The following is a 25,152-nucleotide window of genomic DNA, read 5'->3' as shown; positions in this document are numbered from 1 at the left end:
GTCCTCTAAAGGGGATTACAGAGCCACAAGAGGGTGAGAGCCTGAAACCCTGAGTCACCATATGGAGGAAAGCCACCTCCAATCAGGAACACCTGTTTGGAATTTTTTTTTTTTTTTTTTTTTGAGATGGAATTTCACTCTTGTTGCCCAGACTGGAGTGCAATGGCACAATCTCGGCTCACTGCAACATCCACCTCCCGGGTTCAAGCAGCTCTCCTGCCTCAGCCTCCCGAGTAGCTGGGACTACAGGCGTGCGCCACCACGCCCAACTAATTTTTGTATTTCTGGTAGAGACGGGTTTTCTCCATGTTGGCCAGGCTGGTCTTGAACTCCTGACCTCAGATGATCCACCCGCTTCGGCCTCCCAAAGTGCTGGAATTACAGGCGTGAGCCACTGTGCCTGGCCTGGATTTTATATGAATGAGAAACAATCTCCTGTTGGGTGATCCACTGAGATTTGGGGGTTCATCTGTTCCAGCAGCTAACATCACTGTCATTAATACAACCAGCATCCGGTAAGGGAACTACAGCCCCCAGCAGCCACTGAGAGGGACTGGTTCCCTGAAGGCAGTGAGGAAACTACATCTCCCAGCATGCAATGAGGGTGCTGATGGTATTTCCCTACTGGAAGAAGCTTTGCAGAATGTCCTTTCCCTTCTTTGGTTTTCCTCCTACCTCTCTGTCACCTCTTCCTCTGCCTCCTTTGCTGGCCCTTCTTCCTCAGCCAGAATTCTAAATTCTAAACACTAGGAGTGCCTTAGTGTTCTCTTCTCTATTCCTCTCTCCCTGGTGATCTCAACCAGGCCCATGAGTTTAAATACTGTCTCCCATGCTATCCAATAGGGTGGCTGTTAGCCACTCATAGCTATTCAAATTAAAATTAATTAAAATTAACTAAAATTTATCCTGAATCAAGGACCAGAGGAAAAAAATGTTAAATAGAATTTAAAAGTTAGTTTTCTGGGTGCACTAACCACTTGTCAAGTACTCAACAGCCACATGTGGCTTGTGGCTTTCAAATCGGACAGAGCAGCTATAGAACAGCTTCATCTTTGCTGAAAGTTTTATTGAACAGTGCTGGATATGCTAATGGCTCCTGTCCTCAGTCACAACCTCTCGTGTGAGCTCCAGACAAATCTATCCCCCAGCCTTTTTTTTTTTTTTTTTTTTTGAGACAGAGTCTTCCTCTGTTGCCCAGGCTGGAGTGCAATGGCACCATCTTCACTCACTGCAACCTCTGCCTCCTGGGTTCAAGCAATTATCCTGCCTCAGCCTTCTGAGTAGCTGGGATTACAGGTGCATGCCATCACACCCAGCTAATTTTTGTATTTTTAGTAGAGACAGGGTTTCACCATGTTGGCTAAGCTGGTCTCGAACTTCTGAACTCAAGTGATCTGCCTGCCTCGGCTTCCCAAAGTGCTGGGATTACAGGTGTGAGCCACCACGCCTGGCCCCTATCCTCCTTTTTATTCAATATCTCCTCTTGGATTTCCAAGAGGTGTCTCAAAATTAGCATGTCAAAAACAGATTGCTCGATCTTTCCCCTATCTCAAGACTGTTCCCTATTCTGTCTCTCTCTCTCTCGTAAAGGAGTAAAGAAGCTAAAGGAATAAAGAGCAGCTGCCTTTTTTTTTCCTCTCTCTCTCATTCACCCTGATGCTCAGGCCCCAAACCTAAATCATCCTTTCCCTTTCTTTCCCTCACACATTCAGCCATCTCCAAGTCTTCTTAGCTCTACGTTCAAAGATAGCTCCAGTTGTCCACTCCTCACTGCCATCACTGTCACAACTCTCATTGTCACCCTTTCTTGCCCAGCTATCTACAACTTTCCCACCCATCTCTGTTTTCTTTTCTCTCTTTTTCTTTCTTTCTTACTTTCTTTCTTTCTTTCTTTCTTTCTTTCTTTCTTTCTTTCTTTCTTTCTTTTCTTCTCTTTCTCTCTTTCTTTCAAGTTTCGCTCTGTTGTCAAGGCTGGAATGCAGTGGCGAGATCTTGCCTCACTGCAACCTCCACCTCCTGAGTTCAAGCAATTCTCCTGCCTCAGCCTCCCAAGTAGCTGGGATTACATGCATGCACCACCATGCCAAGCTCATTTTTGTATTTTTAGTAGAGGGAGGTTTCACCATGTTGGCCAGGCTGGTATCAAACTCCTCACCTCAAGTGATCCACCCGCCTTGGCCTCCCAAAGTGGTGGGATTCCAGGCATGAGCCACTGCGCCCAGCCTATCTTTGTTTTCAATCTTGCATCTTCCAGTCTATTCTCCAAACAGCAGCCAGAGTGATTGTTTCAAAATATTAATTGGATCACATCCCTTCTCAGTTGAAAACCTTCCAGTGATTCTACCTCAGAATCAAAGCCAAAGTCCTCACTGTGGCCCCAAGGCCCTGCGTGAACTGGCCCCTGTTGCTTCTCTGACCTCATCTCCTGCCACCCCAATCCCCCAGTGGGCTCCAGCCACACTCCCTTCTTGCTCTTCCTCAAATACATCAAGCTCCTTCCTGCTTCAAGGGCTTTGTCCTTTGTTGTTGCCTCTCCTGGGGACACTTTTCCCTACCTCCTCCATGCCAGACCTCCACCTGACACCTCCAGCTCAGGTGTCACCGCCTCAGGGAGGCCTCCCCTGACTGCCATCTATTGAAACTCCATCCTCAGTCATTACAACATCCTGTGTTGATTTCCTCCAGGACAGCCGGATTTTACTGTTACTGGTTTTGTCTGTCTCACCATTAAAATGCAAGCTCTATAAGGCAGGGACCTTGTCTCCCTCTCTTTTTTTTCCCCCCCTCTAGAACTGTATTCCCTAGGAATTAAAACAGCCCTGGCACAGAATCAGCTCTCAATAAATCTTCCTGTAATGCAATGAGAACAGCAAGTGGGCTTTCTCCCTAGGCGCATAGGGGATACTGCAGCTGTCCTGAGGGAATGAGTTCTTTTTGTTTATTGTTTTTTTTTTTTTTTTTTTTTGAGAACAGTCTCACTCTGTCCCCCAGGCTGGAGTGCAGTGGCAAGATCTCGGCTCACTGCAATCTCGGCTCACTGCAACCTCCGCCTCCCAGGTTCAAGCGATTACTCCTGCCTCAGCCTCCTGAGTAGCTGGGATTACAGGCATGCGCCACCATGCCCGGCTAATTTTCATATTTTCAGCAGAGATGGGGTTTCTCCATGTTGGCCAGGCTGGCCTCAAACTCCTGGCCTCAGGTGATCCGCCCGCCTCGGCCTCCCAAAGTGCTGGGATTACAGGTGTGAGCCAGTGCACCTGGCCGGAAATGAGGTCTTATTGTAATGCAAGGAGAACCTCTTCCTTCAGCAGGTGGAGGTGTGCTGAGGGGACCACATTCCCAGCATTCAGTGGGGCACAGATGGAGCTGTGAAAATCATTCTTTCTTCCATCCAGGGGCAGCACGGGGACTACATTTCCCAGAATGCTATGGGCGTACACTGAGCTGACCGCAGTGCCCAGCGGACAATGAAACAGAGAGGACCACACTTCTCAGCAGCAATGAAGGCACGAGGGATCACGTCTTTTGAGTATGCCTTGGAAGTGGCAGTTAAGAAATAAGTTCGCCTCCCAGGGCATCTACCTACAAATCTCTGAAAAGTACCATGCCAAGGAGAACAAGAAAGTTGGACAGAGGTCCTTCCCAGAATGCTCTGGACAGGAGAGGACTACGAGCCTCTGCATACAACAGTGATGCAGTCACACAGCCACAGGCCCGCACAGCAGGGAATGGGCAGATTGAATGAAGCTCCACCTCTGGGTTGCGCTGGCCCCACCTCTGGAGAGGCCCCGCCCCTTCTCAGGCCCCACCTCCTAGCTGACCCATTCTCAATCCACAGAGCAGGCTTGGTCCAATTCTCTCCTTCTCTACCAGAGGTCCGCTACAACTGGCCCCTTCTGTGCCCTTGGGAGTCAGGCCTTTCTCCAGGCTCTGGCCAGCTCCAGCCTCTACCATCCCTTCCCAGCAGGCTCCTGGCTTTGATCTCTCATTGGCTGGGTCGGCCTCCACCATAAGCCTTCATCTTCCTGCCCATCCTCTGGACTCTCGCTTTCCACAACTCACAGCGGGGTATGCCGCTTCTCAAACCCTACTCTCAGGACCGGCTTCCTCCCTAGACCCACCCCTTTATTAGAGTGCTTAGGTCCCGCCCCTCGCTGGCCCCGCCCCCAACTGGCTAGCCCCGCCCCCTTTTTCTGACTCACTCCTTCCCTGACTGGCCTCGCACCAAATCTCAATTCCTTGCTTCCTGGTTCTACCCCTTGCCCGTCCTCCTCTCTCTAATGACTCTTCCTCTTTTCCGACTCTTCCACTTAGAAGATGGCTCCTCCATCCCTGGCTGACTTCTAGACCCTATGCTCAACCGGCCGAACGCCTCCCCAAACTCTGTCCTTGGTACCTGATACCTCTGATACTTCCTAGCTGCCACCTCTCCACTAGACTTCGCCCCTTTCTTTCTGAACTCCATTCCTTTTCTTTTTCTTTTGGACAGAGTCTCACTGTGTCGCCCAGGCTGGAGTGCAGTGGCACGATCTCGGCTCACCGCAGCCTCCGCCTCCCGGATTCAAGCAATTTTCTTGCCTCACCCTCCCGAGTAGCTGGGATTACAGGCGCCCGCCACAACGCCCGGCTAATTTTTGTATTTTTAGTAGAGACGGGGTTTCACCATGTTGGCCAGGCTGGTCTCAAACTCCTGTGACCTCAAGTGATCCGCCGGCCTCGGCTTTCCAAAGCGCTGGGATTACAGGCGTGAGCCACCGCGCCCAGGCCCATTCCTTTTCAACTGACTTCTTCCTGTGCTGATCCTAGGTCCCACCCCTCCCTCAGATTTTGCCATTTGGGGCTAGTCCCTTTTCGTTCCCAGCCCCTAACCCTTCCCTCGACTCGCCTTTACTACAGACCCTTACCTGCAATGAATGGGCCCACGTCCTCCCTATACTCTGATCATCGAGGACTGGCCTCTTTCTGACCCTAAAGGCCCAGCTTACCCTATAGACCAGCCCCCTCCAAGTCAGCCCCGCCTCTAATCTAGCCCTAAGCCCTGCCTACCATCTGGGCCCACCTTGTCCCAGACTCGGACCCACAGGACAGTCCCCGCCCCCTCTAGGCCCCGCCCCCGCTGGCTGTCCCAGACCCGCCCCTCAGCGGCTGTCACCGCCCCTCCTGTGGCCCCGCCCCGCCCCGGTCGCGCGCACCTTGGGCGTGAGCACGAGCGCGGCGCCGCCGTGCACGGCCACGATGGGCAGCGAGGTCTGCGCCGACAGGAAGTCGAGGATGGGCGCGACGGCGGGCGCGCGCGAGTCGTCTTCGAAGACCACGCCGTGCACGCGCAACCCCGACAGCAGGTCGCAGAGCTGCAGCACGAGGCTGCGCGGGTCCGAGCCGTTGAGCACCAGCGCCACGGGCCGCACGTCTAGGCCCGGGCTGCGCACCGCCGCCGCCACGGCCGGGCCCAGGCGTGCCGCCTCGGCCGCGTACGCGGGCCCCGAGAACACGAGCGCCACGTTGAGCGGCCGCGCCCCGCCGAGTCCGCCGCCGGGCCCACCGGCCGCGCCCGGCCCCGGCGCCTCCTCCGGGAACGGGCTGGCGCAGGCCAGCGCCAGCAGCAGCAGCATCTTAGCGGGGCCCCGAGGGCCGCGGGGGCCACCGGCGCCGCGCATCGCCTGCGGGCCCCGCCGGGCGGCCTCTGAGCACCCGGGCCGGGAGAGACGGGGAGGAGAGGGAGGCACAGACGGGAGACGCAGAGACAGGGAGACGAGATAAAGAGACGCACAGAGGAGGAGATGCAGCGAGGGACAGGCGCCGAGATGGGGAGGACAGGGAGCGGTCGGGGTGATGGAACAGAGGGAGAGACAGGAACGGAGGACGAGAGAGATGGGAGAGAGACAGAGGGAGAGACGGGCAGAGGGAGAGAGATGGAGGAGAGACAGGCAGAGAGGGAGAGAGAAATGGAGGAGAGACAGAGGGAGAGACGGGCAGAGGTAGAGAGAGATGGAGGGGAGAGAGAGGGAGAGACGGAGAGAGAGAGATGGAGGAGAGACAGGCAGAGACAGAGGGAGAGACAGACACAGCAGAGGGAGGTGGAAGGGAGAGGTGGGGAAGAAACACCAGAGGAAGAGGTGAAACAGGGAGAGACGCAGAGATAGGGCGAGACAGAGATAGGAAGAAGTGGAGTATGGGATTGGGGGAGACGCAAAGACGAGGGTGGATAATGGGGTCAGAGGAAGATACAGAGGTAAGAGGGGAGAGAGAGGAAGATAGACAAGGTGGGGATGGGGACACCCACAGAGATGGGATCAAGATAGGAGCAGAGAGAGGCCCAGGGAGACGGGGAGGGAAAGAGCGGCAGGAAGAAGGAGAGAGACGGAAGCAGCAGAGACAGGGAGAAGACGGAGAGAGAGAGGACGGAGTGACAGAAACAGGAATGAGGGAGGCCCAGGGAGAGGATGATAGAGGCGGGAAGAGATGCAGGAAGGCGGGAGAGATAAGCGAGGCAAGAAAGTTGGACAGAGAAGAAGACAGCAAGGCAGGAAGAGGGAGACAGAGACCCCAAGGCCACCAAGAGACACGCGCACATGAAGGATGGGGAAACAATTGAGATTGAGGGAGGCAGGCAGAGTGGAGCGAAAACAGGAGGACAGAAATAGCGAAGCAAGGCCAAGATCGGGACCCCCACCAGGGAGGTGCCCAGTACAGACATGAAAGTAAGGCGGGGAAGGCGAGTGGCAGGAGGGAGCAGAAATAAAAGGGAGGAAAAGGGAGAGAAAAAATGAGAGAGGGAAAAGGGGTCAGGTGTGTGGGGAGAGAAAGAGAGAAATTAGTGGGGCACCCCAAGGAGAGAAAATCCCCACATGACCTTACCCCTCACCCTGACCACAACCCCTAACCCATTTTGTCCCCTTAGTCCTGTCCCCATCCCCTCATTCTCAAAGCAAGGGAGTCATGGCCCCATCTGGGATGTGGGGTTGGGGGGCACAGCTGTGGAGAGCTGGGTGGGGTGGGTGTGGGGGTCCCTGGCACCCAGCCCAGAGCAATTTGGTAAATTAGAGGAAATACAGGCTCTCTTCCTGTGCCCCCTGTTGAATACTAGCCGCCTGGGGTGGTTGGGCTGGGAGCCAGGCTCCTGGGTCCTGCCTGGGACTGAGGGAGGAGGGCACTGGGAGTCTGGACTCCTGGTACCCAGAGAAGGACTGGAGTCTGCACTAGGGGCTTCCAGAAGGGGTGAGGGTCCAGACAAGGAAGGGTTCTCTCCTGGCTGTCATGCTCCTGTCCGGTTGCCATGGTAGCGCAGGCCTCGTCCACCCCACAGACAGCCAGGGCGGGGGAAAGGCCCACCACCCCTCCCCTGCCTCGAGGCCACAGCCCGTCCCCTCTGCCCACCACCTCACCTTCCCAGAGATCTCGGGCCCCTGTCTCCCCAGGGAAGGGGTTGGGGGCTCCTAGTATGCCCATCCCTCCCCGATCCTGGCTTCTCTTCGCTCCTCCTTTCCATTGCCCTTCCCCAAGCAGCTGGCTCAATCAGCGCTCAGAATAACCCCCCCACTCCGCCCCAAAATAACCCACAGCTGTGGCCTGGCCCCCGCGGGGTTAACACTCAACGCTCCCCTCCATTCCCAGTGGCTGCTCACCCTCCAGCCCCTCCTCTGCCTCTCCCAGACCCACCCCTACCTGGCTTCTGCTCTTAGGGACCCCGCGTCCCACTCCCTACTGAGGCCCAGGAGGGCAGCCCCCGGCCCCACCCTTCTCACGGGGGCTGCATGCTCAGTTCCTTCCCACAGGGATTAGGGAGAGCAGCCTCCCCCACTCCAGGGCCTGAGGAGGGGCATCCCCAGTCCTCCAGGATTCTGAAGGCCCAACCCCCAGAACCCACGCCCTCAGGGATCACAGAGTCCAGCCTCTGGACAACCCCCCGCCCCCCCGCCTCCATCTCCACCTCCTCATGAGCCTCCGTTTCCACTTCCATCTGCATAGGGCTAAAGTCCCCGACTCTCATCTCCTGCCCTGTCAGGGACTCAGGAGACTGAGCTCCCAGCCTGCCTTCCTCAGACAGAAGCGCTATCCCCTACCTCCTCCCGTAAAGACCCAGGAGTCCTTCTGGCAGCCCCTTCCTCCCCCAGGCCTTGGGAGTCTGGGCATTTGGTCCTGTTCTTTCCCAGGACCCAGGAGGCCAGGCCCCTCCTGCCCCAAGACTCTGGAACTCCAGTGCCCAGCCTCCTCTCCCTGCAGGAACCAAGAGTCCAGGTCCCCAGCTCCCCTCTTCCCCCAAGGACCCAGGAGTCCGGGTTCCGGCTCCTGTCCTCCCTTAAAGATCCCCTTATGGTTTCAAACCCTATCCTTCCCAACATCCTGGTGCCCCCCCACCGAGCTCTGGCCTCCCTAGTCACCCCACTTAGATCCTGTACATAGCACAGCCTGTCCCCAAGCGGGGAGGAGGAGGAGGGTGCCAGAAATTCCTAGGGTGTCCCTGTCTTCATTGCCCCCCACAGCATCCAACAGAGAAGAGAGGAGCGGCCACTTCGATCAACAGCTCCCCCCGCAACCTCGAGTTGTGCTGCAGACGGCATCCCGTTTCCTCCCCCCTCACCCCCCAACACACACACACAACATCGGTCTCTCCCCACCCGAATCCTGATGCTTGGGAGAGGCTGGAAGGGTGTTCCAGAACCTTGAGGAAGGGGTGGGAGCTTGGGGCGAGGGGTGCTGGGGGCCTGGATGCCCTCAAGGTCCTTGGCAGGGGTATTAATAGCAGACTCATAGCTCTGACATGGGAGGGGAGAGCGAGAGGAGAGAGGGAGAGGACCGGCCAGCGATGGGGGGACTGATGCAGGGAGGGGGGTACAGGGAGAAGGTGAGATAGAGAGATGGAGGCACAGGGATATGGGGCATCAGGTATGTGGGGCTGGGGAGAGGGAGCCAAGTGTCAGAGAAATGGGGGCGTGAAAGGTCTGAGGTGTAGGGACTCAGGAAAAAGGGGCTCAGAGAGGGAGAGAGAGAGGGTGGAGGAGAGTCCCTGAGGGACAGGGGAGCTAGGTGGGGGTCAAGACCCCTGCCCACCATTCAAACCCCCTCCCTCCACGAGGCTCCTTGCCAACTTCCCCTGTCCTAGATTTGGGGGTCCACATTCCCACCACCATCCCTGCATCCCCTGTCCCCGCCTTACCTTTTCATGACCCTGTTCTGTTGGGGGGATGGCGGGGGGGCCAGGACCGGAACCCGGCGTCCAGCGACCCCAAGATTCCGAGGAGGGCTCAGAGAGCCGATGTCGGGGGGCAGGCCCCGGGGCGGCGGCAGTGGTGGCGGCGGCAGCAGCGGCAGCCCGGACCTCCTGTCTGTCCCTGGCTCCGTCTCTCCTTCCTCTTCCTTGGTCCTGTCCTGCCCTGTCTCTCCCCCAAGGTTGCGGCCACCTGGACTAGGCGAGGACGTGGCTACACATGTTGCTCTGGAAGTTGGGCCCCGGACATTGCAGAGGCTGTCGGGGTGTCCTCTTGCCGCCCCGACCCCGTGGGGATACCCCCTCCGCCCACCCGGGGTGCCCCCCTCTGCCGCTTCAGCCCCGGCTCCTCCCCCCTTTCCATGTGTCCAGTCCCGCCTCTCCCTGGCTCACTCGCACCCCCGCTTTGTGCCCTCAGCCCCCCCACCCCCCCTTCCAGCGTCTGTGTCTATCTGTCTGTCTGGGTCACCTCTGAAGCTAGTGGCTGGTGTGTGTGTGTGAGGAGCGGGAGATTGCCTGCTTGGGGAACTGCTTGCCCCTTCCTCGCTTGGCCACCTCTAGACCCCCCCTTGACTCCCCCACTCTCAAACACAGGCAGAAACACACATACACTCACGCACACACGCACGACCTCACTTCCCTGGGATTCCCCCTCAACACCCCCAGAGCTTGAGGAGGGACACACACACAGACACACACACACAGAGTGGGGGGTCTAATGGGGGCCAGGCTGCCACTGCTGATAGGGGCTGTTTGGACAGACAGGAGGACACAGGCAGCCGGGGACGCCCAGACGCCTGGCCGGACGCAGGCAGGAGGCACAGAACCCAGGTACACACCATCCATGTGGGTTTGGGGGGGCCGGGGGGAAGGAGTGGGAGCCCCACGACACCCAGGCAGGCAGCTCAGGGTCGGTACAGACAGACAGACCCCTCCCTCCCTCCGCCGCCGCAGCGCTTACAGACACACCCCCCCTCCACCAGCCAGCCCCAGACACCCGGACACACAGATCCTCACCGGGCAGATGGCAGACGCTCGAGAGACCCCTGGGGGCCGGGCGGACCCACCCAGGCAACACCCCCCAGCAGGCACCAGTGGCCGAGGGAGGCTGCGGGAGGCTGCGGGCGAGGGTGGCGGCGGCGGCCGCGGCTTGGAGGAGCTGGAGCGGGAGGGACTCACACACTCGCTGTGTTCTCGCACACACACACTCACTCGGGATGCGATTAACATTCAGTCCCCGTCTGCCACTGCCGGGAGACCCACAGCCCCCCCTCCTGGCCTCCCTGGGGACCCCTTCTCCTGCCAGGCTTGGGGAGGGGGCCGCCCCCCACCCCTAGCTACCAGCCTCTGCCTTCCTCCTGGGACAAGGGAGTGAGGGGCTGAAAATAAAAAGGGAGGAAGAAGTCAGGCTGGGGACAGGCAGGCAGGGACTCAGAACCCGGTATGGAGACACCAGCTTCAGAGCTAGACTCCAGGGCTGGGGGTTGCTGCCCTCTGCCCCCGCCCTGCCTTGAGGCTCTGGAAACAGGAGGCCTTTCCCTGACTTCAGTGTTCGCCATACTAAGACCCATGCTGTGGCTTTTATTGCCCCAGAAGGCCAGGCCTGAAAACCAGGTCTCGACCCTGGTCCCAGGAGTCCCGCCCCCCAGCCCCTCCTCCCTCAGACCCAGGAGTCCCCTTCTCTACTGGGACCCAGGAATTTGGGGACCGCCTCCAAGTCAGAGTCTCTTTTAAGGACTCAGTCATCCCGACTCTCCCCCGTACAAGCCACCCTCAGGGACCCAAGACTCGTGGATGTCACCCTTGGGCACCCCGTCCTTCCAGCCCTCTGAAAAAACCAACATGCCTGCACCCCTTCTTTTATTGAGGGACCCTGGCCTCCATTACCTGTGGGTACCCCATCATCCGGAAGGGAAGCCACGTCTGTCCCCTCATAGACGCAGGAGTCCAGACCACAGGCTGTTCCCCGGGGGTCCCACACCCAGATGCCCAGCATTCCCCTCCTGCTAGAGGGCTGGGCCCGGCAGTTTTATAAAGCCACCCGTGGGGCTCTGGGGTAGAGCGTGGGGCAGGACACCGGGGCCTCTGAGGGTGGAAGAGGGTGTGTGTGTGTGGGCAGGGCAGAAACTCTGGAGCAGGGGGGAAGCCAGGGCCAGGGGCTCCTGAGGTAGTTTGGGTCAGAGTTTCGGCCTTGAGCCTCCTGGGTGGGGCTCCTGTTTCCTTCATCCTCAAGGTCTGGGAGAACAGGGTGAGGTGCACATTCCTGAAAAAGAAGAGAATCAGGGCCTAAATCTGTGGGTCGTAAAGGGAGAAACTGTAGATCTAGATTCTTAAGGTTAGGATGTTTGATCCATAAGATGGTGGGGGTGGGACCCTAAGTTCCAAGGAACAGCGTCCTAGGAGGGAAAAGGGCTGGGGCCCTGAACTCCTGGGTCTGAGGGAGGAGGGGCTGGGGCCCTGGACCCCTGGGTCTGAGGGAGGAGGGGCTGGGGGCCAGGACCCCTGGGTCTGAGGGAGGAGGGAATGGGGCCCTGGACTCCTGGGTCTGAGGGAGGAGGGGCTGGGGATCTGGACTCCTGTGTCTGAGGGAGGAGGTGCTGGGGGTCTGGACTCCTGGGTCTGAGGGAGGAAGGGCTGGGGGCCTGGACTCCTGGATCTGGGGGAGGAGGGTCTGGGGGCCTGGACTCCTGGGTCTGAGTGAGGAGACTGGGGGCCTGGAGTCCTGGGTCTGAGGGAGGAGGCTGGGGGCCTGGACTCCTGGGTCTGAGGGAGGAGGCTGGGGGCCTGGACTCCTGGGTCTGAGCGAGGAGGAGCTGGGCCTGGACTCCTGGATCTGAGGGAGGAGGGGCTGGGGGTCTGGACTTCTGGGTCTGAGGGAGGAGAGTCTGGGGGTCTGGACTCCTGGGTCTGAGGGAGGAGGGGCTGGGGACCCAGACTTCTGGGTTTAACGAACGGGCTGGGGCCTTGAGTCCTGGGTCTAGGGGAGGAAGTAGGTGGGGTATCTTTCTTGTCTTCTGGGGGATTGGAGTTAGAGTGCCTGAAAGCTGCAAAAGCTAGCAGCTGAGCCTCCGGGTCCCTGCAGGATTTTTCAAGCTCAGAGGGCAGTCTCTACATCCCTGCAAGGGCTGAGGCTGGTGTACCGGACTGCGTCTCTTCCAGAGACACAGATTGCCTGGGCGAACCGGTGCTGGATTTGGCACTTTCCGAACCCTGCGACCCTCCCAAGTTCCTATGGGGCAGCTTTGGGGGTGCGTTTAGCGCCGCCACGGCAAAGCAGGAGGTGGGCGATAGGGGGCGCCGGGGATCCAGGCCCCGCCCTCGGGGGCGGAGCCTCTCCTCCCGGACTCCTCCCCCTCCCGCTCTACTCCCTCTTCCCGGCTCCAGCTCCGCCGCCAGCTCCGGCCTTTGCTCCCCCTCCCAAAGTCCCCTCCCCGGAGCGGAGCGCACCTAGGGTCCCTCTCCCGTCCCCCCAGCCCAGCTACCCGTTCAGACCAGCAGCCTCGGGGGGCACCCCCCCGCCAGCCTGCCTCCCTCCCGCTCAGCCCTGCCAGGGCCCCCCAGCCATGAATCTCTTCCGATTCCTGGGAGACCTCTCCCACCTCCTCGCCATCATCTTGCTGCTGCTCAAAATCTGGAAGTCCCGCTCGTGCGCCGGTGAGAGGCCCACCAGGGCTGGCGAAGGAGAGAGATTGCGGGCGGGGGTTGGGGGGCGTCGCAGGACTCAGGAAGGGTTTGGGGGCACTAGGGGCACAGGTTCCACCCCCACTGCTTGCTGGGGATCTCTCTTCTAGGTTCTGGGTCTCCAGGGAATCAGCTCCCTTCCCCAGACTGGCGGGGGTGCATACAGTTTCATGTGAACGGCTTTAGGCCCCCAATTCAGCCACCCCCAGCCCCAGTCTGGGCAGCCCGAGGGTTCACGGACCGGGAACAGGGAACCATGGCAGGCGGGGAGGTGGCTGTGAGTTGGTGACGTGGACCGTGGCGGCCAGGAAGGGAACGGGAGGGAGGTGACCGGATCCGGGGCCTGAGGTCAGGGAAGGTCCTCCCTAGGCCTCACCTCAGGTCCAGACTGCGGGAGGACCCTGAGGGGCGAGGGGTAGCCATGAGGCCTAGTCTGGGACGGAGCCTCGGGCTGGAGTAGCTTCGGGGGCCTGGGCTGCCCCCTGGCTGTGGTCCGTGGGAAAGGGCCCTGCTCAGGCGGGGCGGGCTGGGGAGGCCTCCGGGGACAGCTGCACTCCAGAGCTGCCTCCAGGCTGGTCCCGGGCGCCCTGCCTTAGTTTATTGCCCATGCAGCCCACCCCCAGCTTCCTCTCTCCTTCTGTCTGTCTGTCTGTCTGTCTGTCTCTCTCTCTCTCTCTCTGTCTCTCTCTCTCTCTCTCTCTTTCTCTGTCTCTGGACCACAGGAATTTCAGGGAAGAGCCAGGTCCTGTTTGCTGTGGTATTCACTGCCCGATATCTGGACCTCTTCACCAACTACATCTCACTCTACAACACGTGTATGAAGGTAGAGGCTCCACCCCACCTCTCTGGCCCCCACTGAGGCAGAGGAGCCGGGTGTGGGTCCCAGACTCCTAGGTCTGAGGGAGGAGGGGCCGGGGGCCTGGACTCCTGGGTCTGAGGGAGGAGGGGCCGGGGGCCTGGACTCTTGGGTCTGAGGGAAGAAGGGACTGAGGCCTGGACTCCTGGGTCTGAGGGAGGAGGGGTTGGGGGTCTGGACTCCTGGGTCTGAGGGAGGAGGGGCCGGGGGCCTGGACTTTTGGGTCTGAGGGAGGAAGGGACTGGGGCCTGGACTCCTGGGTCTGAGGGAGGAGGGGCTGGGCCTGGACTCTTGGGTCTGAGGGAGGAGGGGCTGGGGGCCTGGACTCCTGGGTCTGAGGGAGGAGGGGCTGGGGGCCTGGACTCCTGGGTCTGAGGGAGGAGGGAATGGGGCCCTGGACTCCTGGGTCTGAGGGAGGAGGGGCTGGGGACTTGGACTCCTGGGTCTGAGGGAGGAGGGGTTGGGGGTCTGGACTCCTGGGTCTGAGGGAGGGGCCTGGACTCCGGGATCTGAGCCTACTGGGGCACAGGCCTGTGAGTTGAGGCCCCTTCTCATCATCCCCCTCCTCAGGTGGTCTACATAGCCTGCTCCTTCACCACGGTCTGGTTGATTTATAGCAAGTTCAAAGCTACTTACGATGGGAACCATGACACGTTCAGAGTGGAGTTCCTGGTCGTTCCCACAGCCATTCTGGCGTTCCTGGTCAATCATGACTTCACCCCTCTGGAGGTAGGCACCTTGCTGTGACTCCTTATTTGGGGGGATGGTTGTGGCAGAGTAGCTATGACAGGAGACCCTCTCACAGGCTTCCTTCTGCAGGGTGTGCCCAAACTGCCTTATTTTAGGATGCATAAGTTCAGTGCATGGGCTCTGGGGTCAGAGGAAATTAACACAACAGCAGCAAGACTCGCTATGTGTCAGTCACTACCCTAAGCATTTCACCTACTTACTTTTCTCAGCAGCCCCACTTTACAGATGAGGAAACTGAGGCTTAGGGATTCTTTTTTTTCTAGAGACAAAGTCTCGCTCTGTTGCCCAGACTGGAGTGCAGTGGCATGATCTCGGCTCACTGCAACCCCCGCCTCCCAGGTTCAAGCAATTATCCTGCCTCAGCCTCCCGAGTAGTTGGGAAGACAGGTGCACATCACCATGCTCTGCTAATTTTTGTATTTTTAGTCCAGACAGGGTTTCACATGTTGACCAGGCTGGTCTTGAACTCCTGGGCTCAAATAATCTGCCTGTCTTGGCCTCCCAAAGTGCTGGGATTACAGGCGTGAGCCACCATTCCTGGCCCAGCCTTCTTGAATTTGAATTCCAAATCTGCTAGTTTCTTTTTTCTTTCTTTCTTTCTTTCTTTCTTTCCTTCCTTCCTTCCTTCCTTCTTCCTTTCCTCCTTCCTTTCTTCCTTTCCTCCTTCCTTCCTTTCTCTTTCTCTTTCTTTCCTTTCTTTCTTTCTTCCTTTCTTCCTTTCTTTCCTTTCTTTCTTCTTTCCTTCCTTTCTTCCTTTCTTCCTTTTCTTCCTTTCTTTCTTTCTTTCTTTCTTTTTTCCTTTCTCTTTTGACAAAGTCTCGCTCGGTTGCCCAGACTGGAGGCAGTGGCACGATTCTGGCTCACTGCAACCTCCACCTCCCAGGTTCAAGCGATTCTCCTGCCTCAGCCTCCCGAGTAGCTGAGATTGCAGATGCCCACCACCAAGCCAGGTTATTTTTTGTATTTTTAGTAGAGACAGGGTTTCAACATATTGGCCAGGCTGGTCTCGAATTCCTGACCTCAGGTGATCCACCCTCCTCAGCCTCCCAAAGTGCTGGGATTACAGGCATGAGCCACCGCGCCCAGCTCCAAATCTGCTAGTTTCTATTAGCATGATCCCGTGCATGTGACTTGACCTCTCTGTACCTCGGTTTCCACATTTGTAAAGTTGTGATCAGGTCATTGTGAGAATTTACTGAGACTTTGCAGCATTGCCTGGTGTCAAAACACATAAAGACTCTAGAATCAGAGTGTAAGGATTTGGACCCTGCCTCTACCATGTAGCAGCTATGGGATTCTGGGCAAATCACATAACTACCCTGTGCCTCAGTTTCCTCATCTGTAAAATGGAGATAATCAGTTCCTATGTCATAGGGTTCAAATGAGAGGTTGGTATTAATAAAGCACAGTATCTGGGATGAGGTAGGAAGTGCTGTGTCAATCAATGTTCAATGACTGAAGTGTTTAGTCCCATCTCTGATACTTTTACTTTTAAATGTTCGCTGTTAATGATTTTTATTCCATGGTGTTTTGCTGGGACCTGTACAAACTCCTGGGAGGAATTTTGCGAGAGCCAGTGCTAAGTTTGCGATCTCTTGCCTCCTGGGGCCTGGCGGGAATCATAAATTCAGGGTAACCTTTTCTTACCTGTGCCCACTCCTGCCTTATAGGAAGATAGGCCTGGGTGGCCAGATGTGCTGATCTTTTCAACAGAAGCCATAATTCAGGAGTTTTCAGGCAAGATGTCTCATTTTAAAATTTTAGCCACAGATTCAGACTATATTTCTTTTTTTTTTTTTTTTCTTTTTTGAGATGGACTCTCATTCTGTCGTCCAGGCTGGAGTGCAGTGGCACGATCTTGGCTCACTGCAACCTCTGCCTCCCAGGTCAAGCGTTTCTCCTGCCTCAGCCTCCCGAGTAGCTGGGATTACAGGTGCTTGCCACCACGCCTGGCTAATTTTTGTGTTTCTAGTAGAGATGGGGTTTCACCATGTTGACAGGCTGGTCTTGAACTCCTGGTCTTAAGCAATTCTCCCATCTCAGCTTCCCAAAGTGCTAGGATTACAGGCATGAGCCACCGTGCCTGGCCTTCAAAACATATCTCTAAAAGCACTGTATAGGCCAGACAAATCCAACAGAGGGTGACTTTGGCCCATGGGTCAGAGATATCAGAGGGAGGCTGCATCATGCTCTGGTGGGAATCCTGGGCTTGGCTCCAGGCCCTAGACTTTGCAAACATATTGTTACCACCTTGCTTGGATCACTTATCCAAGCCCTTGACTTAGCTCATAACTGCCCTGTTGACTAGGGATTACTAGACCCATTTTGAAGATGGGGAGACTGAGGCTGAGGGAGGTAGTGCGGCTTGCTAAAGGTGGAGGAGGCCAGACCAGAACCCAGGCATCTTTTTTTTTTTTTTTTTTTTAAGTCTTGCTGTGTCACCCAGACTGGAGTGCAGTGGCACGATCTCTGCTCACTGCAACCTCTGCCTCCCAGGTTCAAGCAATTCTCGTGCCTCAGCGTCCCGAGTAGCTGGGATTACAGGCATGAGCCACCACACCCAGGTAAAATTTTTTTGTATTTTTAGGAGAGACAGGGTTTTGCTATGTTGACCAGGGTGATCTTGAACTCCTGGCCTCAAGTGATCCACCTGCCTCAGCCTTCCAAAGTGCTGGGATTACAGGTGTGAGCTGCCGTGCCTGACCTAAGGAAAATATTCTTTAAAAATTCAGACATCAGGCTGGGCGCAGCAGCTCACGCCTGAATCCCAGCACTTTGGGAGGCTGAGACAGGTGGATCGTGGATCACGAGGTCAGGGGTTCAAGACCAGCCTGGCCGAGATGCTGAAACCCCCTGTCTATTAAAAATACAAAAATTAGCCGGGCATGGTGGCATGCACCTGTAATCCCAGCTACTCGGGAAGCTGAGGCAGGAGAATCACTTGAACCCGGGCAGCAGAGGTTGCAGTGAGCTGAGATCGTGCCACTGTACTCCAGCCTGGGTGACAGAGCAAGACGCCGTCTCAAAAAAAAAAAAAAATTCAGACAGCATGGAATAGATAAAAATGCAAGACTGGGCGCAGTGGCTCACGCCTGTGATCCCAGCACTTTGGGAGGGTGAGGTGGGTGGATCACTTGAGGTGAGGAGTTCAAGACCAGCCTGGCCAACGTGGTGAAACCTTGTCTCTACTAAAAAAATACAAAAATTAGCAGGGCGTGGTGGTGAGTGCCTATAATTCCAGCCACTTGGGAGGTTAAGGCAGGAGAATCACTTGAACCTGTGAGATGGAGGTTTGCAGTGAGCCGAGATCGCGCCACCGCACTCCAGCCTGGGTGACAAGAGTGAAACTCGGCCTCAGGAAAAAAAAAAAAAAGCAACAGACCTTCTGTCTCTCTTTAAACCGTGACTCTGTTCCCTAAGGGCAACCCCAGGGGTGAGAGTTGAATGGGCATCAATTTAATGGGTTCGTTTCCCAGCAGCATCAACTAACCTGGCTTCAGGAGAGCCTCCCTGGAGGATTCTGGATGATTCTGGGAGCAGGTCCTGGACTCTACGTGCTTCAGTGGGAATCTGGACACGTTTCTTATCCTTTGGGCCTCAGTTTCCTCATCTGTACAATGGGAATGACAACAGTACCTACCTCATGGGGTTAAGGCTCAGGCCAGTTAACACCCTAAGGAGCGATGCCTTGGATGTCGTAAATGCTAGAAAAGCATGAGTTGTTATGAATAGGTCCTGGTGCCCCCCACCTTCCTTCCACAAACCAAGACAACCAAGGAGCCACACCTGCCACCTGGCTTTGCTCTCTGAGGTTTCAGTGTGTCTGCAGATCACAGATCACCCCAGGTGGCACTTTCAGGGAGCTGGGGACTGAAAGGGGGCTGGCAGATGTCTTCTTCCCTGTCCCATGATGTCCTGTCCTGCTCATGAATGATGGTTGTCACTGCTCCCTAAATGGTGGCCTGTGCTGAGCACATGGGGACCCCTTTATAGATGCTAACTCCCATTTCCTCACTCATTCAGGAACTGTGCTAGGTGCTAGGGCCACGGGGTGAACAAGAAGTAGGATCCCAGCCCTCACAGAGCTCAATTGCTGGTGCGAGTGGCCAGGAAGGAGATAAGATGGGGTGATGTGACAGTCCTGGGGGAAGGATGGCCAGGGAGGGTCCCTCTCGGGAGGTGACTAATGAGCTGAGGCTGGGAGAATACGGAGGAGGCAGATGTGTGACAGTGTAGGGGAAGAGCTTTTCCTGCTGTGGGAACAGCATATGCAGCCTGCCACAAGAAATGGCATGTGGGCCCGGCACGGTGGCTCATGCCTGTAATCCCAGCACTTTGGGAGGCCGAGGCAGGCAGACCACCTGAGGTCAGGAGTTCGAGACCAGCCTGGCCAACAAGGCAAAACCCTGTCTCTACTACAAATACAAAAATTAGCCGGGCGTGGTGGTGGGCACCTGTAATCCCAGCTACTCAGGAGGCTGAGGCAGGAGAAACGCTTGAACCCAAGAGGCAGAGGTTGCAGTGAGCCGAGATCACCCCACGGCACTCCAGCCTGGGTGACAGAGTGATACTCCATCTCAAAAAAAAAAAAAAAAGAAAAAGAAAAAGGAAGGGAAATTTCCAAGGCAAGATTCCAACCCAGCCTGCCTTTCAGAGAGGCGCAATTGCAAAGTGTTCATGAGGACGGACTGCGAATCCTTGGTTCAAATCATTGCTCTGCTGCTTGCTGGCTACATGGTCTTGGGCGAGTATCTTACCTTCTCTGGTGTCAGTTTCCTCATCTGTAGAATAAGTGTGCTAATCATAGGATCTCCTCGCCGGGCCATGGTGATGATTAAATCAGAGGTACCAGTAACTCGGGCAGAACTGTGTCTGGCACTTGGCAGCACCTGGATCACCTTCCTTCTCTCCACCTTCGCGGCACCTGTAACTGCAATGTTGTCCTCTGCCTTTTCTCCCGCCCTGTCCCCTCCCACCTCATCATGTCCCCGGCCTCTCTGCAGATACTCTGGACCTTCTCCATCTACCTGGAGTCAGTGGCCATCTTGCCGCAGCTGTTCATGGTGAGCAAGACCGGCGAGGCGGAGACCATCACCAGCCACTACTTGTTTGCGCTAGGCGTTTACCGCACGCTCTATCTCTTCAACTGGATCTGGCGCTACCATTTCGAGGGCTTCTTCGACCTCATCGCCATTGTGGCAGGCCTGGTCCAGACAGTCCTCTACTGCGATTTCTTCTACCTCTATATCACCAAAGGTAGCTGGGATGTGGGACGGCTGGAAGGGAACCTCCTATTTCTGCAGCTCCTGCCCTCCCTAGGGGCTGGGGTCTCCTTACCCCTGTATTATGCAAAGAAGGGAGCATTTCTTCGCAGGGTTTCTGGGGTGGCAGGCCTACCATCCTCCTAGGAATTCAGACCGTTAGTCTCTGCCTCCCTAAGGGCTAAGGAGTTTCTGTCCTTAGCCCCCATGTCACTTGGAGCGCAGGCCAGGCAGGGCAGGGACTCAGCCCACTGAAATTCATTCATTTATTCATGCAACAAACGTATTGAGTACTTTCTATGTCCCCAGCCAGGTGCTAGGCTCTGGGGATACATTAGGAGGAGAAAAGATAGACAAAGGCCTCCATTTCCCTTTTATTCTGGTGGGGGAGATGGTGAATGAACAAGTAAAGAAAGAATTAGTTGGGCATGGTGGCTCATACCTGTAATCCCAGCACTTTGGGAGACTGAGGCAGGGAGATTTCTTAAGCCTAGGAGTTCCAGAGCAACATAGCAAGACCCTGTCACTATAAAAAATAAAAAAATAAAAAAATTAGCTGGGCATGGTGGTGCATGCCTGTGGTCCCAGCTCCTTGGGAGGCTGAGGTGGGAGAATTGCTTGAGGAGGTCAAGGCTGCACCGAGCTGTGACTATGCCACTGCACTCCAGCCTGGGCTACAGAGTGGGACCTTGTCTCAAAAAAAGAAAGAAAGAAAATTGCCAGTAGTGAGAAAGGGTAGGAAGGAAAGAAACCAGGAATGTATCTGTGAGTCCTGGGGGACCTCCCTCCCTGTGGATCTGCCCATCTAGCGTGCCTGCCCTGCTCTGGCTGTGGGAGGCTGTCCCCTCCCTGCAGGGGCCCCAGCGGTAATGCCCTCCCTGTTTTCTCTCCTCACAGTCCTAAAGGGGAAGAAGTTGAGTTTGCCGGCATAGCCCCGGTCCTCTCCATCTCTCTCCTCGGCAGCAGCGGGAGGCAGAGGAAGGCGGCAGAAGATGAAGAGCTTTCCCATCCAGGGGTGACTTTTTTAAGAACCCACCTCTTGTGCTCCCCATCCCGCCTCCTGCCGGGTTTCAGGGGGACAGTGGAGGATCCAGGTCTTGGGGAGCTCAGGACTTGGGCTGTTTGTAGTTTTTTGCCTTTTAGAGAAGAAAAAAAAAATCTTTCCACTCTTTAGTTTTTGATTCTGATGACTCGTTTTTCTTCTACTCTGTGGCCCCAATTTTTATAAAGTGTTTTTGAGTGTCCTATGGGCCGGGGCAGGGTCCAAGATCTTTTCCCTTCCCCAGGCCCCTCGGCTCCCTCCCAGATCCCACCCCCAGCCCCACTGGTTGCCAAACACTAAATCTGCCGACACCCATCTGCCCCACCTCCTGCCATGGCCATGAACCGCAACCCCCACTAAATTTCTAGATTGGGGATAGGGAGAAAGGGAGGCCCAGGAAGGTCTCCCCTGATTTTTTTTCATAGTAATTTTTTTCCCCAGAGTTTGAATTTTTTGGTCTTCTCCTGGTTTTTTGGCAAATTAGGGGGGCCCGGGGCTCAAATGCGGGAAGGGGGCTGGCCCGAGGGTCCCATGGCTCTCACACCATGTTTTTGTACAGAACTGATGGTTGAATCTTTGTTCTCTTGAAATAAACAGAAGAAAATGAAACCTTTCTTTTGCTGCTCCTTGCCACTCTGTCTCTGGTGTGTATGGGGTCCCGCCCCCGCCCCTCTTTCTGCTTCTGCTTTTGCCTTATTGACTATCTGCAGGCGACGAGGCCTGGGAGGAGCAGGAAGAGGAGAAACTGGGTCTCCCAAGACTCTCAGCTGTGCAGTTCCTCGCCGTGCTGCTGGGAAGAGGTTTTGGAGAGAATCTTGAAGAGTCTTCTTACCTTGGCACAGAACTTGTCTGATGGTTCTCCAAACCCTCAGGGTTGCAGAAGACCTTCAGGAGCATTGGCTGGGCATGGTGGCTCATGCCTGTAATCCCAGCACTTTGGGAGGCTGAGGCGGGCGGATCACCTGAGGTCAGGAGTTCGAGACCAGCCTGACCAACAAGGCAAAACCCCGTCTCTACTAAAAATACAAAAAAAAATTAGCTGGGCGTGGTGGTGTGCCCCTGTAGTCCCAGCTACTCAGGAGGCTGAGGCAGGAAAATTGCATGAACCCAGGAGGCGAATATTTCAGTGAGCCGAGATCACACCACACTGTACTCCAACCTGGGCAACAGAGTGAGACTCCATCTCAAAAAAAAAAAAAGAGCATGTATGTCAGGGACCACACATGGGCAGCCCCCGTCCTACCCTCACTTGACATTTTTTGTTGAGGCATTCTGTTTCCTTAAAAAAAGAGAATGGGTCGCTAGCCTTTAAAAACCAGATTTTCACATTTCTGGCTTCTCTTGAAAAAAAAAAAAATCCATCAGTCTAACAATGCTGGGTCCTCATTTCTGGGTGGCAACAGATGGCTGGATCTGAATGGATGGGACGCAGCTCTTTTCACCACAGTCCCCAGGACTTGGCTGCAGGCTTGTTACATTTATTATTGGGCTGATGCCGTGTGGTTATTTTTGTTTGTTTGCGAAGTTAAGAGGAAAGTGAAATATTTTCCTTGTCTCTCTCCAGATTGGCCTCACACCTGGCCTATTTTCTTCACTTATGTTACCTGCCTGGCTGTTGTTGGCTTTTGGATTTTTGACGCTTGACTAGGTCAAACTTCCTAGATGTCCTCTAAGACCTTCCTAACTGTCTGCAGCTTCCCTGGAGGCTGGCTCTGGAAGCCTGAGGAGGCAGGGAGCTGGCGTTTCCTGAGCACTTGATATATGCCAGGTACTGTGTGTTACGTAGATGAGCTCCTGCAACCCTCACAGCATCCCTACAGAGGGGGCACTTTGTGGATGAGGAAACAGGTTCAGAGGGGTGAGTGGCAAAGGTGGGCTTTGCACCTGGGCTTCGTGATGCCAGAGCTTGTGTGTTTAACCAACGCTGTGTGGTTTTTCAGCCGGTTTTTTGTTTCTTTCTCTTAAGTCAAGGGACCTTCTGTTTAGATTTGTGCCTGGAAGCCCGATATGGAAAACACAGGAGCGGGGCTGCTCGCTCGCTGGGGTTGACTGGGGAAGGGGGTTGTGTTGCTGCCTGCTCAGCCCAAGGCACCTCTTTTTTTTTGGAGACAGGTCTCACTCTCCCAGGCTGGAATGCTGTGGCGCGATCTTCTCTCACTGCAACCTCCGCCTCCTTGGTTCAAGTGATTTTCCTACCTCAGCCTGCAGAATAGCTGGGACTACAGGCGTGTACCATCACACCTGGCTAATTTTTTGTTGTTGTTGAGACAGTCTCCCTCTATTGCCCAGGCTGGAGTGCAGTGGTGCAATCTCACCACACTGCAACCTCCGCCTCCTGGGTTCAAGCAATTCTCCTGCCTCAGCCTCCCAAGTAGCTGGGACTACAGGTGCCCGCCACCACGCCCAGCTAATTTTTGTATTTTAGAGATGGGGTTTTACTATGTTGGCCAGGCTGGTCTTGAACTCCCAGCCTCAGGTGATCCACCTGCCTCAGCCCCCCAAAGTGCTGGGATTACAGGTGTGAGCCACCGCGCCCGGCCTAATTTTTGTATTTTTTGGTAGAGATGGGATTTCACCATGTTGGCCAGGCTGGTCTCAAACACTCCTGACTTCAAGTGATCCTCCTGCCTCAGCCCCGCAAAGTGCTGGGATTACAGGCGTGAGCCACCATGCCCAGCCCCAAGGCATCTCTCTTTTTTTTTTTTGACAAGAGTCTCGCTCCGTGGTCCAGGCTGGAGTACAGTGGCGCAATCTCAGCTCACTGCAACCTCCGCCTCCTGGGCTCAAGCAATTCTCTGCCTCAGCCTCTCAAGTAGCTGGGATTACAGGCACCCACCACCACACCGGGCTAATTTTTGTATTTTTAGTAGAGACGGGGTTTCACCCTCTTGGCCAGGCTGGTCTTGAACTCCTGCCCTCATGATCCACCTGCCTTGGCCTCCCAAAGTGCTAGGATTACAGGCCTGAGCCACTGTGCCCAGCCTAGTTTTTGTATTTTTTAGAGATGGGGTTTCACCATGTTGGCCAGGCTGGTCTTGAACTCCTGACTTCAGGTGTTCCACCCGCCTTGGCCTCCCAAAGTGCTGGGATTATAGTCATGAGCCACCGCACCCGGCCGGCATCTCTTTGAATAGTCTGAAAAGCATCCATCTAAATCCGGTTCAATTCTTTAGCTGGGTGCAGTGGCTCACGCCTGTAATCCCAGCACTTTGGGAAGTGGAGGTGAGAGAATTGTTTGGGCTCAGGAGTTCAAGACCAGCCTGGGCAACAGAGTGAGACACGCTCTTTAAAAAAAAAAAAAAGGCCAGGCACGGTGGCTTATGCCTGTAATCCCAGCACTTTGGGAGGCCGAGGCTGGCGGATCACGAGTTCAGGAGATCGAGACCATCCTGGGTAACAAGGTGAAACCCCGTCTCTACTATACAATACAAAAATTAGCTGGGTGTGGTGACATGTGCCTGTAGTCCCGGCTATTCAGGAGGCTGAGGCAGGAGAATCACTTGAACCTGGGAGGCAGAGGTTGCAGTGAGCCGAGACCGAGCCATTGCACTCCAGCCTGGGTGACAGAGTGAGACTCCATCTCAAAAAAAATAAATAAATAAAAAACAAAAAACTAACTGGACATGGTGGCCTGCACCTATAGTCCCAGCTACTCAGGAGGCTGAGGTGGGAAGATTGCTTGAGCCCAGGAAGTTGAGGCTGCAGTGAGCCATGATCACTCTGCTGCACTCCAGCCTGGGCAACAGAGATCCTGTCTTTAAAAAAAAAAAATCTGTCTAATTATTTAGTTTTATAGCCAATACAACTTGGGCCCAGAGACAGTAAGTGACACACCCATGCTTATCCAGAGGGACGTCTAGTGCTGAGTCCTCTCATTTCCATGTCAGAACACTTCCTGTCTCACTGCACTGCTGCTGTTTTCTCTCTATACCCAGCGGGACCACATAGTTATTTCTACACCTCCAGGTACAGGGCCAGCCACACAGGAAGCCTCCAAAAAAGGACTAATGGAACCCAAATTTGATTCCCCACATCTCATATCCTTTCGTCCGGTTTGTGAACTAGTGCTCTGCAGGCCACGATGGCCCCAGGCAGGTGTGTTTCGTTTGGACTGCCCAACGTTTATTTTGTATTTGTTACCCACCGATTTCACTTTTTTTTTTTGAGATGGAGTCTTGCTTTGTCACCCAGGCTGAAGTGCAGTGGCACCACCTCGGATCACTGCAACTTCCACCTCCTGGGTTCAAGCGATGCTCCTGCCTCAGCCTCCTGAGTAGCTGGGACTACACGCGCACGCCACCACACCTGGCTAATTTTTGTATTTTTGTTTTTTTTTTTTTTTTCTGAGACAGAG

At 55.5% G+C, this 25,152-nt stretch overlaps 2 protein-coding genes across 3 annotated transcripts in view; one reads left to right on the top strand and one right to left on the bottom strand.

Moving 5' to 3' along the window:
• Positions 1-10,719, bottom strand: part of GRIN2D (glutamate ionotropic receptor NMDA type subunit 2D) — a 53,871-nt gene extending 43,152 nt beyond the window's left edge. Inside the window, exons 1-3 of one of the 2 annotated variants that reach the window (XM_034945775.4) lie at positions 10,226-10,719; positions 9,158-9,436; positions 5,193-5,683 (exon numbers count right to left, since the gene is read on the bottom strand). In XM_034945775.4, coding sequence (XP_034801666.2) covers positions 5,193-5,657 — 465 coding nt within the window. In that variant the 5' untranslated portion in view covers positions 5,658-5,683; positions 9,158-9,436; positions 10,226-10,719. Of the gene's footprint in view, positions 1-5,192; positions 6,744-9,157; positions 9,437-10,225 lie in introns of those variants that run through there. The other variant, XM_063600471.1, reaches the window with a different exon arrangement.
• A 383-nt stretch (positions 10,720-11,102) lies between these two features.
• On the top strand, positions 11,103-21,407 carry KDELR1 (KDEL endoplasmic reticulum protein retention receptor 1). The gene is made up of 5 exons (XM_003814092.6): positions 11,103-12,862; positions 13,612-13,712; positions 14,316-14,474; positions 19,499-19,751; positions 20,654-21,407. Exons 1-5 carry the CDS (start codon positions 12,772-12,774, stop codon positions 20,686-20,688), a joined length of 639 nt encoding a protein of 212 aa, XP_003814140.1. The 5' UTR covers positions 11,103-12,771; the 3' UTR covers positions 20,689-21,407.
• The last annotated feature ends 3,745 nt before the right edge of the window (positions 21,408-25,152 follow it).

Source organism: Pan paniscus, chromosome 20 (assembly GCF_029289425.2).
Source record: "Pan paniscus chromosome 20, NHGRI_mPanPan1-v2.0_pri, whole genome shotgun sequence".
NCBI classification, from domain to species: Eukaryota; Metazoa; Chordata; class Mammalia; order Primates; family Hominidae; genus Pan; species Pan paniscus.
This window is presented reverse-complemented; position numbering and strand designations above follow the sequence as displayed.

Excerpts from the sequence above, each read along its gene's own strand:
- KDELR1 (XM_003814092.6), top strand. The coding sequence starts at position 12,772 with ATGAATCTCTTCCGATTCCTGGGAGACCTCTCCCACCTCCTCGCCATC. Across the intron at positions 12,863-13,611 it reads GAAGTCCCGCTCGTGCGCCG|GAATTTCAGGGAAGAGCCAG; the intron begins GTGAGAGGCCCA and ends TCTGGACCACAG. Across the intron at positions 13,713-14,315 it reads TCTACAACACGTGTATGAAG|GTGGTCTACATAGCCTGCTC; the intron begins GTAGAGGCTCCA and ends CCCCCTCCTCAG.